The 15,503-nt window shown below is 41.3% G+C and overlaps 1 protein-coding gene across 7 annotated transcripts in view; it reads left to right on the top strand.

The window, feature by feature from the left end:
- LOC124550890 (zinc finger protein 501-like) overlaps positions 1-15,503 on the top strand; it is a 601,755-nt gene that overhangs the window by 218,537 nt on the left and 367,715 nt on the right. Inside the window, exon 8 of one of the 7 annotated variants that reach the window (XM_047125667.1) lies at positions 13,903-14,901. The exons of the other annotated variants lie outside the window; for them this stretch is intronic. Within the exon in view, the coding sequence (XP_046981623.1) occupies positions 13,903-14,638 (736 nt within the window). The 3' untranslated portion in view covers positions 14,639-14,901. Of the gene's footprint in view, positions 1-13,902; positions 14,902-15,503 lie in introns of those variants that run through there. 7 annotated transcript variants of the gene reach the window in all.

The following is a 15,503-nucleotide window of genomic DNA, read 5'->3' as shown; positions in this document are numbered from 1 at the left end:
ATAGGTTTTTGCCCCTGTGTTGGTCCCTGCTCATCATCTGAGTGTAAAATGGGACCAAATCTAGTTTACCGGGCCGTCATTTGACGGTTGAAGCTCATTCGCTAGCTCTATTACGTTCACTTGATGAAGGTGTCTCCTCCAGTCATCTTGGACTGCACGACTTTGCGTGTTATTTTGCGAACACTTCTGGTTGTTACTGTTATTATTGTTGGCAGACAGGTTCCCAGGACAATTATTGTTGTTGTTTGGCGGGTACCACTGACGTTGTCCGTTTCCGTAAGTTAATGTTACTGCTGTTATTACGGCAGTTAGTGTAGTTACAGTTTCCATTATCATTCGTGTACCTGAATACTGTTGTTTCATCTGTTATGATTACTGCTGTACCCTGGATGAAAACGGTTTCTGTACTTCCTTTTCTTGTTAGGCGAATTCGCCCATAGTTCTGAGGAGCCGGATTCGCATTTGGCGGCTGATTAGCTGGTACTACATAGTTAAGAAAGCTTTTATGGCGCGAATTAGGTTGGCTGTACTATTGCGACTGTGTCACGTGGACTGTCATACTCTTGTTATTTGGTGAGCCGTGTATGTCGTCCTGGAGTAAGACCGGTGAATTAAGTACATATATAAAGTATTCTATACTGCCTCTGGCACTTGTAAAAGTTTTTCACGTATCTCAAACGATAATTTTGCTTTAAAATCCGCATCACATCAGGCCTGGAGCAACACATCAGGCCTGGAGACAGGATCGTCCCAGTAGTGCGTCGTATTTAGCCACAGTAGCGCCTTTAACTACCTAACTACCTTGACGTAGATTAAAGAATTCTAGCTCAGAAACTTCTTTTTTAACCCTTCCTCAACAGAGCCTGGCCAAACTTAGTTCAGAAAAGCGCATTCAAACAGTTCGTAGTCGATACAGTTGTCCACAGTTTCTGATGCCCGTATCAGGGCCTCACCCTGTATCTAGCCGAGTATATAATTGATCTTTTGTCGCTCTGTCCAGGTCCTAGGCAAGGCCGGTTTGAATGCTTTGAGAAAAATGACGGGGTGGACAGACTTTTTCGCCGGAATGAATACCTGGAATTGACGATGTTTTACTAAAACTCTCGTCTAGTAATGCAGTTGGCAAGTTAGGTACTGCGCGTGGATTATACAAAACGTCATTAGTGGGGAACTGGGTACCGTACGCATCTTCATTACCAACACTTCGTGCAGTTTGCACGTGACAAGAACTTTCAAAGTTTCTTTTTTGGGTGCAACTGTGGGTGATGAATGTGTTACACTTTACTGTATCTTTTTTTAGTTAATTTTGCAAATTGGACAAGTGTGAAGACACATTTTGTTGCCAAACCGTCAGATCTTTGTTAACAGTTTGTCAAAGTTATTTAAATTCATAAGCCTGTTCTGGTTTTGAAATTTCATTGCTTGAAAAGTAGTCACTCAACTACCACTTCACCGCTCGAGGTAACTCATCATTGATACGTTTATCAATGTTCTTATTTTTCTTATGCGTCCATTCTTAATAATCACAGGTAAAGGTATGCATCTTGATCGCTCGACCATGAAAGAAAGACAAACAGAACAATAGGAACAATTAGCAGTGAAGAAGGCACGTTGTAATTGTCCCAGATTGGTATTAGGAGCAGTCCAGCTAAAGATGTGGCACACTGGACTTTTTGAAAATGAAATTTGCATATCATGACCTGATAACCACTTTGTACTGGGTGATTAGTTAAAATTCTCGAACTTCTTCCTTGAATGGCTGCAGGTTCAGGTTGCACAATAGAAGAAAAAATGACATTTAAAATTAGTAATAAAGTCACGCCAATGGTGGATTAGTACCTTGTCGAAGTGTTGCCTCTCCCAAAATAAAAAAATAAAAAAAATATGCGTTGCGCCATAGCTATCATCCCTGCAAAGTACTACAATGTGTCTGAATTATTTATTGATTTATTATGTATTATATCTTTTTCATTATGCAAATGTTTGTCAGAATATCATATCCTCCACAATAACACCGCAACTAAATACGACATGAATGCATCATATCTTCCCATATTTGTGTCGTTATTTAAGGAATATATTAAAAACTTTATTTAAATATCATCCCAAAAGCAAAACATGGTGGAGGTTTGGTGATGATGTGGGCAGCCATTTCATGGTATTCCATGGGCCCTATGGCTACTCTGCAATGTCGCATAAGTATCAAGAATTACATGAGCATTTTGGCTGCTGAGGTCCATCCCATGGTACAGTGTGTTTTTCCCCAATGGTAATCCTGGGTTCCAAAACGACAGAATCTTCAGGACTCGTTTTGTGGTCTCAGGGATGGATTATCGCATCTCCTCTGGCCACACTTTCACCAGATGTCAGTATTATTGCGCCTTCTACTTTGGAGAGAAGGGTGCATGATCACTATCCACCTCCATCATTGTTATCTTAACTTGCGGCTACCTTTCCGGAAGAATGTTACAAGGTTCCCCTGAAAAACACACAGTGCCTATGTTTTTCCATTTCGAGACAAGTGGAAGCTGTTTTGAATGGCAAAGATTTTCGTACACCGCATGGTGATCGTTTGTGTATGTGGTGTTCCTATATTTTTGTCCACCCCCTGTATGTAGGTTTAGAAATAAATATCACCTTAATACAGTATAGATGGATACAGGTAAAATTATTTGTTTCTCACTTTATTTAATACAGTGAGTGCAGCCACAAATTGATCCATGAATTTGTCCAAGAATAAACTAAGTTCTGACACCACGCAGCTGTTCACAGTTAAAATCTGAAAAGTCTGTTGAATACTTTTCCATAGAGCTATTGTGAAATTTTATAAATGTTCCACAAATGGTTCAAATGGCTCTGAGCACTATGGGACTTAACATCTGAGGTCATCAGTCCCCTAGAACTTAGAACTACTTAAACCTAACTAACCTAAGGACATCACACACATCCATGCCCGAGGCAGGATTCGAACCTGCGACTGTAGCGGTCGCACGGTTCCAGACTGACGCGCCTAGAACCGCTCGGCCACACCGGCCGGCTAACTGTTCCACACCTCGGAGCTGTTCTATGATATAGTTGAGCAAACGTATTGTGCGAAACATTTCTCTATCCATAACGTAATGTAATAACTTTTGCAAATTCCTAGGCAGTCCACCTCGGTAACTGCGTGGCCAGAGCGGTGAATTGCTAACCGATGGGCTCTGGGTTCAATTCCCGGTCGGGTCATAGATTTTCTTTGCTCAGGGACTGGCTGTTTTGTTGTCCTTACGTTATTGAGATGGTTGTATGGGCACGTCCAGGTACAAATGGCTCTGAGCACTATGCGACTTAACTTGTGAGGTCATTACTCGCCTAGAACTTAGAACTACTTAATCCTAACTAACCCAATGACATCACACACATCCATGCCCGAGGCAGGATTCGAACCTGCGACCGTAGCGGTGGCTCTGCTCCAGACTGTAGCGCCTAGAACCGCACGGCCACTCCGGCCGGCACGTCCAGAAAATCAGTGAATTAAAAGAAATGCTTCGGTATGTTACACGAAAATTTCTAACTCCTTTAGTAGCAACTGACACATCAAACATTCAACAGGCTTTATCTTGGCGAGTTATTTTACACTAAGCTTAGTTGAAACCTTTAAGAAGGTATTATTAACACGAATCAAGCTAATCAAAATCATTTAAATAAGTTATCGAGGGAGAGGAGTGTTAACACAATTCTAATAATGTAAGTAGTTGGTACACCATATATCGATTTGGATCACCCTAGATGTAACTTTGGAGCAAACTTTGACACCATAATACGTGTATCTCGTAGTCATGACGTCATTTGAGAAGACTTCTATCGTCAACAACCAGAGGGCAGTGTCATTTTGTAAATGGCAAGTGTAGCTAGGGATCCTATCATGTAATACTAAATTTCTTCTTTGAAAGCAACGTGGAACAGATAACTCAGAAGGTTATTTCGAACAGAAACATATTTCATCAGTTGGCGGTCTGACGTGATTGAAATTCGTATCAATGTCCTTGAGGTGGTTGTCGCCGTAATGATTGCCAAAGTACAAAAGCTAACTGGAACAAGTAGAAAGATAGATATTTTCAGAAAAATAGGTAAACAGGCAATGCTTTCTCATATCGCGGAGGAACTCGAAACATTTATGTCTGTGTTGTAGCGTGTAGAGGAACTCTGGCACAAATGTGAATTAATATATGCGTTAATATATGTCTAGTAGAATAATTTATGATGGAAGGGGCTGTCCATGCCGTACAGTCTTTTTAAAGACAGTGCTAAAAAACATCGGGAATGAAACTGGGGGTAGTAGGGCGAACCATTCTCAGATGTTCTTTTACATAGAAAGTTCCGTGGGTAGAGGCGGTTTATTTCTCACATTACGGCAGAAATGAATGGTATATCCGCTAGTGTCAAGGCGACTCGTAGTGCCTTTACGTCACACCTACACCGATGTGATGACAAAAGTCATGAGATAGAAAATTTCATGTATACAGATGACGGTAGTAACGTGTACACAAGGTATAAAAGGGCAGTGCATTCGCGGAGCTGTCACTTGTACGCAGATGATTCATGTGAAAAACTTTGCGACGTGATTATGGCCGCATAACGGGAACTAACAGACTTCGAACGCGGAATGATAGCTTGAGCTAGACTCATGGGACATTCCATTTCGGAAATCGTAAGAAATTCAATATTCTACCATCCAAAGTGTCAAGAATGAGCAGAGAAAACCACATTAGAGGAATTACGCCTCACCACGGACAAAGCAGTGGCCAACGGCCTCCACTGAACGATCGAGAGCAGCGGCGTTTGCGTAGAGGTGTCAGTGGCACCAGACAACCAACACTGCGTAAAATAACAGCAGAAATAAATGTGGGACGTACGAGGAACGTGTTCGTTCGGCGAATTTGGCGTTATAGCAGACGACTGACGTGAGTGCATTTGCTAACAACACGGCATCGCCTGCATTGCCCCTCCTGTGATCGTGACCATGTCGGTTGGACCCTAGGCGACTGGTCAGAAGAGGTGATGGTAGGATTCAAGTGTTGCGCAGACCCCAGGAAACCATGGACCCAAGTTTTCAACAAGGTACTGTGCAAGCTGGAAGTGGCTCCGTAACGGTGTGGTCTGTGTTGGCATGGAGTGGACTGATTCCTCTGGATGTTCAGCTACTGGGAGACCATTTTCAGCCATTCATGGACGTCATGTTCCCAAACAGCGATGGAATTTTTATGGATGACAATGCGCCATGTCACGAGGCGACAGTTGTTCACGTTTGGTTTGTAGAACGTTCTGTACAGTTCGAGCGAATGATTTGGCCTCGCGGATCGCCCGACTTGAAGCCCATCGAATATTTATGGAACATAACGTCAGCTGGTGCATAAAATTCTACCCCGACCACACTTTCGCAGTAGAGGTAGCATGGCTCAATATTTCTGCAGGGGACTTCCACGTCGAGTTGCTGCACTGCACCGGACAAAAGGAGTCCGACACGATATTAGAAGGTACTCGTTGATTTTTGTCACCCAGTATGTATCAATTCATGATAGTAAGGGGCTTCACACAGACAATGAGTCATGATTCTAGCGTGCAGTTCGTCATTTCATGGTACTGGCGAAACAAGAAACATTTTATGATAATTCAGTTATTTAAAGAGGGAGATATTTTGATGTTTGTCGATTTTATAAATATGGTTTTTTAATAAATTGCTAGTCTGAGCTATTATGTTGTGATTGGTTCATAATGAAGAAACGAGTGTTAGCGCGGGTTTATACTGACAGATCACGTGGTGTAATGTTTCTCAGACAATTAGAAGACTGGATGTCTGCGCGTATTTGATGAAGTAAAGAACTGATTTGTGAAGTCTGAGTTCAGCCACTATGACGATGGGATGTGTGAAGTAGGGGCTGTGAATAGATTTTGCGCAATTACGAGTTAAATTTTGACCGTGGAGCGCCGCAAAGAAATCGCCAACGAATGGTGAAGACAAACGCCGGAAATCCTGGTTTTTATCTGTGAAGTGTGACTTCTAAATGTGCCATTTTATACAAGCTTTGTCTAAGAACTGCACATTCGATGAGATAATATTAGAGCTAGCATTGTTTTGTAAGCTTTCTATTAACTGGTTAGGTTAATTACCAGAAGGTATGAGTGAATGTGATCGCGTGAGAATAATGAAACTGTAACTTTCTGATTATTACGGATTTGATGGTGTTTTGTGTAAAAGAGGTAGCAATATATCGAAATTTTCATTAAAAAACTAATCAACCTTTAATAACTCCACCAAGTTGATACTAAAAATAATTTGATACAGTCTGTAGAGGCGTGTAGTGTGTCTAGTTTCCGCCACATCTTTCTCTAGCCGAGCAACATTGTCCATTTTATAACATGCGAGACGTGAGGACTGGACTGCAGAAGGAGAAGTTCACCGCTAGTTGAGAGGACGTTCCTGTAGGCAGAACATCGTGATTGCGCCGCTGCAAAGGCTGTTTAAGAAATATTGAAACCGCTAAAACTAAACAATGCCCCAGGGCCTTATGTAAATTGTATCAGAATCTGTATAAAATTTGTCGTTGATTTCAGATCTATTTAAAAGACAATAACCCATAAATTCCTGATTTGGAAGCAAGCACAGGTCTTACCCATTTACAAGAATGGTAGCAGAAGTGATCCGTAATACAACTGTCCAATTTTTGTTTGTTTTTTCCTCTATATGTTGTAAAATAGTGCGGATTATCGAACAGAATGATTTTCTTCATATCAACCAGCATGGATTTCTAATCGTGGGTCATGCGAAAATTGCACATGTCATCCTGAAACGTGTTGCTCAAAACAAACCCGTGAGTAAAGAGAGATTAATGCAGTACTTCTGAACTGTAGAGAAACACTTCCTCTGTAAAACGTCAACGTTTATAAACGAAAATACGATCTTATGGGTGTTGGTAGTGCATTATTGATTCCTTATTAAGAATTATGGAGCATGTTACTTTTAAATGTAGAGTCATCAACAGGTGCAGAATTAACTTCAGGCATAGTATAGAGAAGTGTATTGAGGATTCTTTGGAAGGAAGGAATTATTTTCGATGGAGGCTCAACAACAGATGTGCAATTGACTTCAGCTGTGCTTCAGGAGAGAGTGTTACAACCCTTGCTGTCCATGTCATATAGACTACAGTCAAATGAAAACTGAACACCCACCATAATCCACAGTACATCCAAAAGGTGGCACCACATTGATATTGTCACTGTTGTGATAGGGGAACGGCATAGTGCCACATCCCAGGTGCATGCAGTTGTATTATGACTGTATTTTGTGGACTGGTCTAGTCTGTTCGTCCAAAGAAGATAAGAGATGTGTGATTCGTTTTCTGGTGGCTGAGGGTGTTGGAGTGTGCGAAATTCACATTTGCACGTCCTACTGGACGTATGGTGAACGTTGGCTGTCCCTGACGTGTGTGCACGAGTGGCAGAGGAGATTCTGGGAAGGGCACACATCACCGCAAGACGTCCCATGCCCCAGACAGGGCCATCGAGCCATTACCCCTGATATGATGGTGTGATGGATCGGATTGATGGCCTTATATGGAGAGACCAACGAATCATGGAGGGTGAAATTCATGTTCAGATCGGCGGCGTTAGCCATTGCATTGCTCCATGCATGGCATCATCAAAGACCAATTGCATTTCCGCAAATTTTGCTTGCAGTGGGTGCCATATCACCCCATGGAGAGACATAAGATATACAGAATGGCATCTAGTCTTGCGCATCTTCTGCAGTAGTACGAGGAAGGGCATCCGTTTCTGTCTCATATTGTCGCAGATGCGAAACGTGGTACCTCCATTTCGATCCCAAGTGCAACAAACGGCAAAGCCAACAGGGATAACATCCCACATCTCCCCGCCAAAGAAATCCAGAGTTGTTCATACAAGTTCCACTAAGGTCATAATGACCTCCTTTTTCGAGAGCAGGGGCCGTCTACTCATCTATTTCCTCGAATGTGGAACCACAATCAATGCGCAGCATTATGAAGGCACTTTGTAGAAACTGCAACGAACCATAAAATCAAAACGTCCAGGTGTGATGTCGAATGGAATCATCAAGTTGCACGATAACGGCCGCCCCTACAATGCCTATCAGCCAAGCTACTTTGCAGCTGTTTGGTTGGGAAAAACTGCAACATTCTTAGTGCACTCCGTCTTCAGGCCACAAGTGGCCCATCGGGACCATCCGACAGCCGTGTCATCCTTAGTTGAGGATGCGGATAGGAGGGGCATGTGGTCAGCACACCGCTCTCCCGGTCGTTGTGATGGTTTTCTTTGACCGGAGCCGCTACTATTCGGTCAAGTAGCTCCTCAATTGGCATCACGAGGCTGAGTGCACCCCGATAAATGGCAACAGCGCATGGCGGCTGGATGATCACCCATCCAAGTGCCAGCCACGCCCGACAGCGCTTAACTTCGGTGATCTCACGGGAACTGGTGTATCCACTGCGGCAAGGCCGTTGCCAACATTCTTAGTACAGTCTGGATATTTCACCATGTGCTTTTCACCTCGTTTCAGTCGGACGAGGAAGTGCAAGAGTGGATGCAGTTGTGGATCCATCTGCGGCCGACTGTGTTCTATGTAATACGAACTGATCGTCTCATCTCCCAGTGGGATAAATTTCTTAACAGATGTTGTTATTGTTTTCGAGTGGAACCATTCCAAGGTCCCGTTGTAGCCGCTGTTTGGATTTCATTTGACTGCCCTTCATATATCAATGTCCTGACAATCAGTATCAATAGTATTCTCAGACGGTTGCAGATGATGCAGTTACCTACAGTGGGTTTCACGTCCCAGATAGTAAGTTGTTATGCCATTCGAAGATAATATCATATGATTGTATTTTACGTTTTTAGTGTGAATTACGTTAAATAGTGAAGTACATGCAGGTTGTGACTGTAACTACTGTGGTTTTGCAAAAGCCGTATCAGGGGCACCATTCCTCGTTGCTTCCACAATGTAGCTGTGTCAAAGATTTCATGCTATCTATATTACAATTCTCACTGCGATGTAAGAGAGTTGCGTAAACTTTTGTTATATTTATGTTTCTGTTTTAAGGGGACCACACCATGGTTCAGGTTGATAAAAATCGATTTTCGGTTTTCACCATATTTCGATAGTTTAAGGTTTATTTAAGTACTCTGAAAAGGATTTTGCTGAAAAAAATTTTTTTCGAGCATTTAAAGAGCATTTCCTTACCACGCGTGATCATGTGCCAACCCACTTTTCTGTCACCCACTTTTCTGCATATATTTTAGATCTTTATATCCCTTACACTGCACGTTAGGGATTTTGTTTTTTACTCCTGAGCGTGTTGGCTATCCTTGGAATGCAACGGTCAGTATTCTTTTGTTGCTCCTGTTTGTAAACAAGACACTTTCAAACACGCGGTTAGTTTTGTTCAAGTGTGATTGCGAGTAGTTGTTATACTTACATTTGCAGTGCTTGTTTACGTGTGCTTTGTTGTGTTTATTGAAGATGACAAAACGTAAAGGCATTTTCAAGAAATGACAATTTAGAGGAAACAAGTTTAGAAAGCTATCTGTACAAGAGGTTATGTCGCCTGAAAACGATATTTCTAATTGTAATTCTTCAACAAGTGCTCCATCAATGAAGCTCTCACCATTGCAAGAGAGTTACAACGAATTTACTGTGACAAGGGGTGCAGTAACATTATTATGAATTTGAGAATATTATCAGATGTAATTTCTAAGTTTGTTCGATGTAGACAGTGCGGTGAGTCACAGAGTGTGAAAATCTGTGAGAGTGCCAGTGGGAGAAAAGGCCTCCCAATTGCTTTGGATGTAATTTGCACTAAATGCTCAGCTGTGATTTCATTTATGAGTTCTTGAAAACCGGATGAAATCAATACTAGATTAGTTTATGCCGTACGATCCATTGGCAAGGGCCTGGCTGCAGGGAGAACACTTTTGTTCAGTGATGAACTTACATCAACAACCAAATAAATTTGGAAAACTAACTGCAATATTAGAGAAAGCTGTATGTGAGGTCAGTGAGGAAAGCATAAAACTGGCTGCTAGGGAAGCAGTGTAAGAAAATGATGGATGTTCGGATATTGCAGTTGCAGTTGATGGAAGTTGGCAGAAAAGAGGACATGTTTCTCTGAATGGAGTAGTGACTGCCACGAGTGTAGACAGCGGTGAAGCGTTAGATGTGGAGATAATGTCTAAATATTGCAAAAGTTGTAAAGTCAATTAACGTAAAGAACACAACTGTGTGGCTAATTTTAGAGGAACAAGTGGTGGTATGGAAGTTCATGGAGTACAACAAATATTTCATTGCTCTGTAGAAACAATCGGTGTACGCTACACCAAATATTTGGGCGATGGTGACAGTAAGGCATACAACAATGTGGTGAACTCTAAGCCATATGGAGATGCCATTATTAGCAAAATAAAATATGTTGGCCATGTTCAGAAACGTTTGGGAACAAGGCTGAGAAAACTAACTGTTGATATGAGAGGAAAAAAATTAGAAAATGGAAAATTGTTGAACAGACAGGGTCAGTTAACTAAAACTGAAATAGAAACTTGCAGTTGTACTTTGGGCAGGTAATTAGGAAAAATAAAAATCTGGACCATAGAAGAGAGATTTTTGGCCCATGTTCTTCCGTAAGTCCTTACCGATGATAAGCCATATCGGATTGTGTCCATCAGGAGAAAATTCGTGTTGCATATGCAATAGGGCTCAGGCAACTGGAGAATCTTATTCTCGCCAGCATTCTCTTCCTGCTGCTATTATGACAGCAATTAAACCTCTTTTCAGAGACGTGGCTCATCCTGACCTTCTATCGAAATGTTTGCATGGGCAGACACAAGACCCAAATGAATGTGTCAACAGCGTAATTTGGAACTGCCTTCCAAAAACTGAATTTGTAGGCATGCATACAATGAAACTAGGAGTTCATGATGCTGTTATTACATTCAGTTGTGTTAATATTAGAAAGTGTTGGGTACTGATAAAGCTAGCAATTAATCCTGGTGAAAATATGATCACTGGGCTGCAACATCGCGATAAAATGAGGATAGCCGATGTAGACAGTTTCCCACAAACTAAAATTTTCAATACATATGCCCCATTATATCAGAAAGTATAGTAGATAGATGAATGAAATTTTTAGGGACTCTGCATAATATAAGAAGCCACCTCTGGTATTACATTCATTAATATTCCCCCATTAGGAAGATCCAAAAAAATATTTTCAGCAGATAAACTTAATATTTTTGTTAATAAATCTAAAAAAGTCTTTCTTAAAAACTATAAAATGGATAAAGTAGATTTTAGTACAGTTGACACTATTAGCATCATGTAACATACAGTAAAAAGATTAAGGCCCTGCATCAAATAATTTTTCAGAAATGGGTCAAATACTTGCCTAAATTAACATGGGTTAGATAGGCAGGGTGAGGCCCCCTTAATTTAATGTTTTGTCTGGTAGCAGCTACAACTTTTGGCATTGTTCTTTTTATCACAAGTATTTTGATTATCCCCATTGGGGCCAAATTAGCTAATTGCTAAATTATGAAATAACATGGTTATTTGAAAATATAACAACAGATTACTTAGTAGGAAAAGACTCCACATAAGAAATTCATAGCAGACATGGACCCATACATACAAAAGACTGTTAATTTTCTCATAACATTAAAGCGACCATCTAGGCTGCCATGCACTGTTGCCACCGGGGTGCACTCAGCCTCGTGATGCCAATTGCAGAGCTACTCGACTGAATAGTAGTGGCTTCAGTCAAGAATACCATCATAACGACCGGGAGAGTGGCGTGCTGACCCCAAGCCCCTCCTATCCGCATCCTCCACTGAGGATGACACGGCGGTCAGACGGTCCCAGTAGGCCACTCATGGCCTGAAGACGGAGTGCTTTTTTATAACATTAAAGCAGACATGACCCCTTCTGCAGATGCTGAATACGACATGTGCACCATGTTTTTCCTTGCATCCCATGTTCAGAAGACAAGGAGAAGATCTACATTAATATTTAGTAAACGACTAAACACTGGGCAGACACAGCTGCATCTTTCACCAAGGCAAGTCTGCTTGCCTCAGCTCTCAGTTACAGCTCCAGTGTGTAGGCTTTCACCCGCAATTTTGTATAGCCTGTCTTGGCCATCAAAATAATGTAGCAAAACGTCGTTTCTACATGTAGATATGTACTTTGTAAAGCACTTTGAAGCGGATGACACAGGGTACATACGATGTTACCACTGTTTCAACTGCTAGTTCCAGTTTATGGAAAGCTTTGTTCTGTAAACTGAATTATTAAAAAGAAACTTTTTGTTGAAATCAAAAGGATTTTGAAGTAGGGAAATTCGCACTAGGTCAACAAGTATTGAATAAAGTTTCCAATGAGATATCTAATTCCGTTGTCAAGACCTTTATCCAATGGACAAGAATTCCAGTACAACATTTCATGTATTAGCCAAGGATCAAGTAACATGGAAAACAAGCGTCTTTCAGACTAGAAATGGAGTAATTCATTCTCATTCGTCATGTGTCCTACAGTTGTTGAAATGGAAAGAGATTAGTATGTTCCACAGAATGTAGGTACTGGCAGGAACTTCTGATTGTGCACAATTTGAGTGTTATATGTAATCACAAGTTGCCTCAAAGAGAAAGAGCAATTATTAAAAGACTGAAATGTGTTTAGTATACTGTAGAAATGAAGAAATAATTGAAATACCGACCAGTTACCAGTACTTTTGAAAAATATTTTTTTTAGAGAGACTATCTTGAACACTTGAATCGCACATATTCGAAGCACAGATTAGAACTTGTAATGTCCAACATCGTGGAGTGGAGATTACAGCTTTATGTTTAACTGTGATCATTCTTTGATTGCAATTTACATTGTAAATTTATTAAGTATTTGGTAGTGATTAGTTTGGTAGATACTTCCTGAAGTTACGAGTAAAGATGTGTTTCAGTTTAGTTCAGATTTCATAAAATGAAGTAGCATCAACTAGTAACCTATTTACTTGGAACAGATTGGTGGCTATAATTAAATGGGTCCAATTTGACATAACGAATAATCACATTTTATTCGAATTAATGGGCTATACTGCATGAATAAATGTACCAGCCCATCAGTATTTGAAAGTGATAATTAGAACCAGAAGGCCATTATAGCTGTCAATACTTTTTAAGAAGAACACCCGTGCAGATTTTCAACCATATATTAGTTTTTCCTAACTGTCTACTGTGACATAAATATCTTTTTTCTAGGCGCCTGCAAGGTTTACACAGGTTTCTCTTAGTGCAACCTAACTTTCCATAGTCCATTGCTCTGTAAAAATTTCTATCCACTCCCTCGCTAGCGTAGCGTGATTTATAATATTCGTCCATTAGTTTTTGTGACCAGTGACCTGTGGATGGTAGGGTAGGTAAGACGTGAGTGAGCTACAACAAAAGGAATGTCTGATGATTAGTAGCTGCCACATACGATAGGTGGCTAGCGAAGTACAGAATTGATGTAGAAGTTCACGTAGTATGCATTAGAGTTCTACGGTCCCTATCTGGTATTTTCGTACAGTATTGGAGTGATAATGGTAGTTCTTCTACTCCTAATGTTTGACTTTGCAGCACTCCCACTGCCTGTTATTTTGCTACATTTCATTTCTATGAAACACTCTAACTAATTTACAACCTTATGGGCCCTAAACTTGATTAAGGTAGTGTGCTCCCAATTTATAACCTAGTTTTGAGGATCTTTTGATACATTTGGCTACCTAGCATTTGTTAACATAATTTTTAATTTCCAAAGATGCACTGATATGACAATACATTATGACAGTTTTCTCTGCTTTTCTGCAGAGGCATGGAGGACGACAAGAGTAATGATGACAGCGGTGGTTTGGTTACCAACATTTCCATGGCTGCAGTAAAAGGCAACAGAACACAGTGCACAACCAAGGCGGAAGCATGCTGTGGGAATAAAACTGGTACAAGGAGTCTGCAGCACAGACATGGGTTCCGCAAAAAGACGTTCCCACTGTTGCAGGAACTGATGGGACACGCACCTGCAGACAAACGTGAACTTGTGCGGTCGTGCAGCGTGTGTCACAAAACATTCGCAACGAGTGGCAGTTTGAATAGGCATTTCCGTGTGCATACTGGTGAACGCCCATACAGCTGTGGCGTTTGCAATAAGTCATTCAAGGAAAGTGGGGCACTTAAGCGGCATTTGAATCTGCACACTGGTGAACGTCCATACACCTGCGACATTTGCAACAAGACATTCAGGCAAAATAGTGACCTGAAACAGCATTTGCGGTTCCACACTGCTGAACGGCCGTACATCTGTGGCGTTTGCGACAAAACATTCAAGAAAAATAGTCACCTGAAGAAGCATTCTCGATTGCACACTGGCGAACGCCCTTACGCCTGTGGCGTTTGCAACAAGACATTCGTGGAAAGTGAGGCACTGAAACGTCATTCGCATCTGCACACTGGTGAACGCTCCTACATCTGTGGTATCTGCAAGAAGACATTCAACCAAAGTACTCACCTGAAGAAGCATTCGCTGTTGCACACTGGTGAGCGCTCGTAAAGCCTCAGGGATCTGGAGCAAGACCTGTGAATGAGGTTGTCACCAGAAGCAGCATTTGCTGCTGCACACTTCTGAAGGCCCTATAGATGTAATGTGTGTCGTAAGAGGTGCAGGAATATCAGGAACCCGAGGGGGAATATTAGCAGCTGTACATTGATAAAATACAATACTGTTGCAACATTTGTTGCAAGAAATTCTCAATTAGATCATCTCAGGAAACCACCTAGTTCTTAACTGGAGGGAACTCCCGTGTGCTTGTGATATATTTCCTTAGAGATTCAAAAATGGTTCTAATGGCTCTGTACAGTATGGGACTTAATATCTGAGGTCTTCAGTTCCCTAGAACTTAGAACTCTTTAAACCTAACTGACCTAAGGACATCACACACATTCATGCCTGATGCAGGATTCGAACCTGCGACCATAGCAGTCGCGCGGTTCTGGACTGAAGCGCCTTGAACTGCTCGGCCATAACGGCCGGCTCCTTAGAGATTCATAGACTAGAAAGTTGTTACTTTTGCACACATGACTCATGACACCTGCCTAAAAATTCACTTGTGAGTGCATTGTTGTGATTGCTGCTAGGGATATGAATGTGCTCTAAGAAGTTGAGGAGAAGTGGCTTAAAATACATTTGAAATCTCACGTCTACCACGGTTCATACATCTGTTTGTCAATTAGGGTCATGTAAGGTGTTGAAAAATTTTTCGTTGCCACATTTAAAAGATAAGATTACATATTTAATGGGTCGTTTGTATGTGCATATTCGCAGCCCATCTCTACTTTATGTGTAAGCTGCACCACTTTGATTTCGCTAGTGAAGCATTGTGCTGTGCTACTTTGGCATAGTGATTTCAGTTCTACCA

Source organism: Schistocerca americana, chromosome 9 (assembly GCF_021461395.2).
Source record: "Schistocerca americana isolate TAMUIC-IGC-003095 chromosome 9, iqSchAmer2.1, whole genome shotgun sequence".
NCBI lineage: Eukaryota > Metazoa > Arthropoda > Insecta > Orthoptera > Acrididae > Schistocerca > Schistocerca americana.
This window is presented reverse-complemented; position numbering and strand designations above follow the sequence as displayed.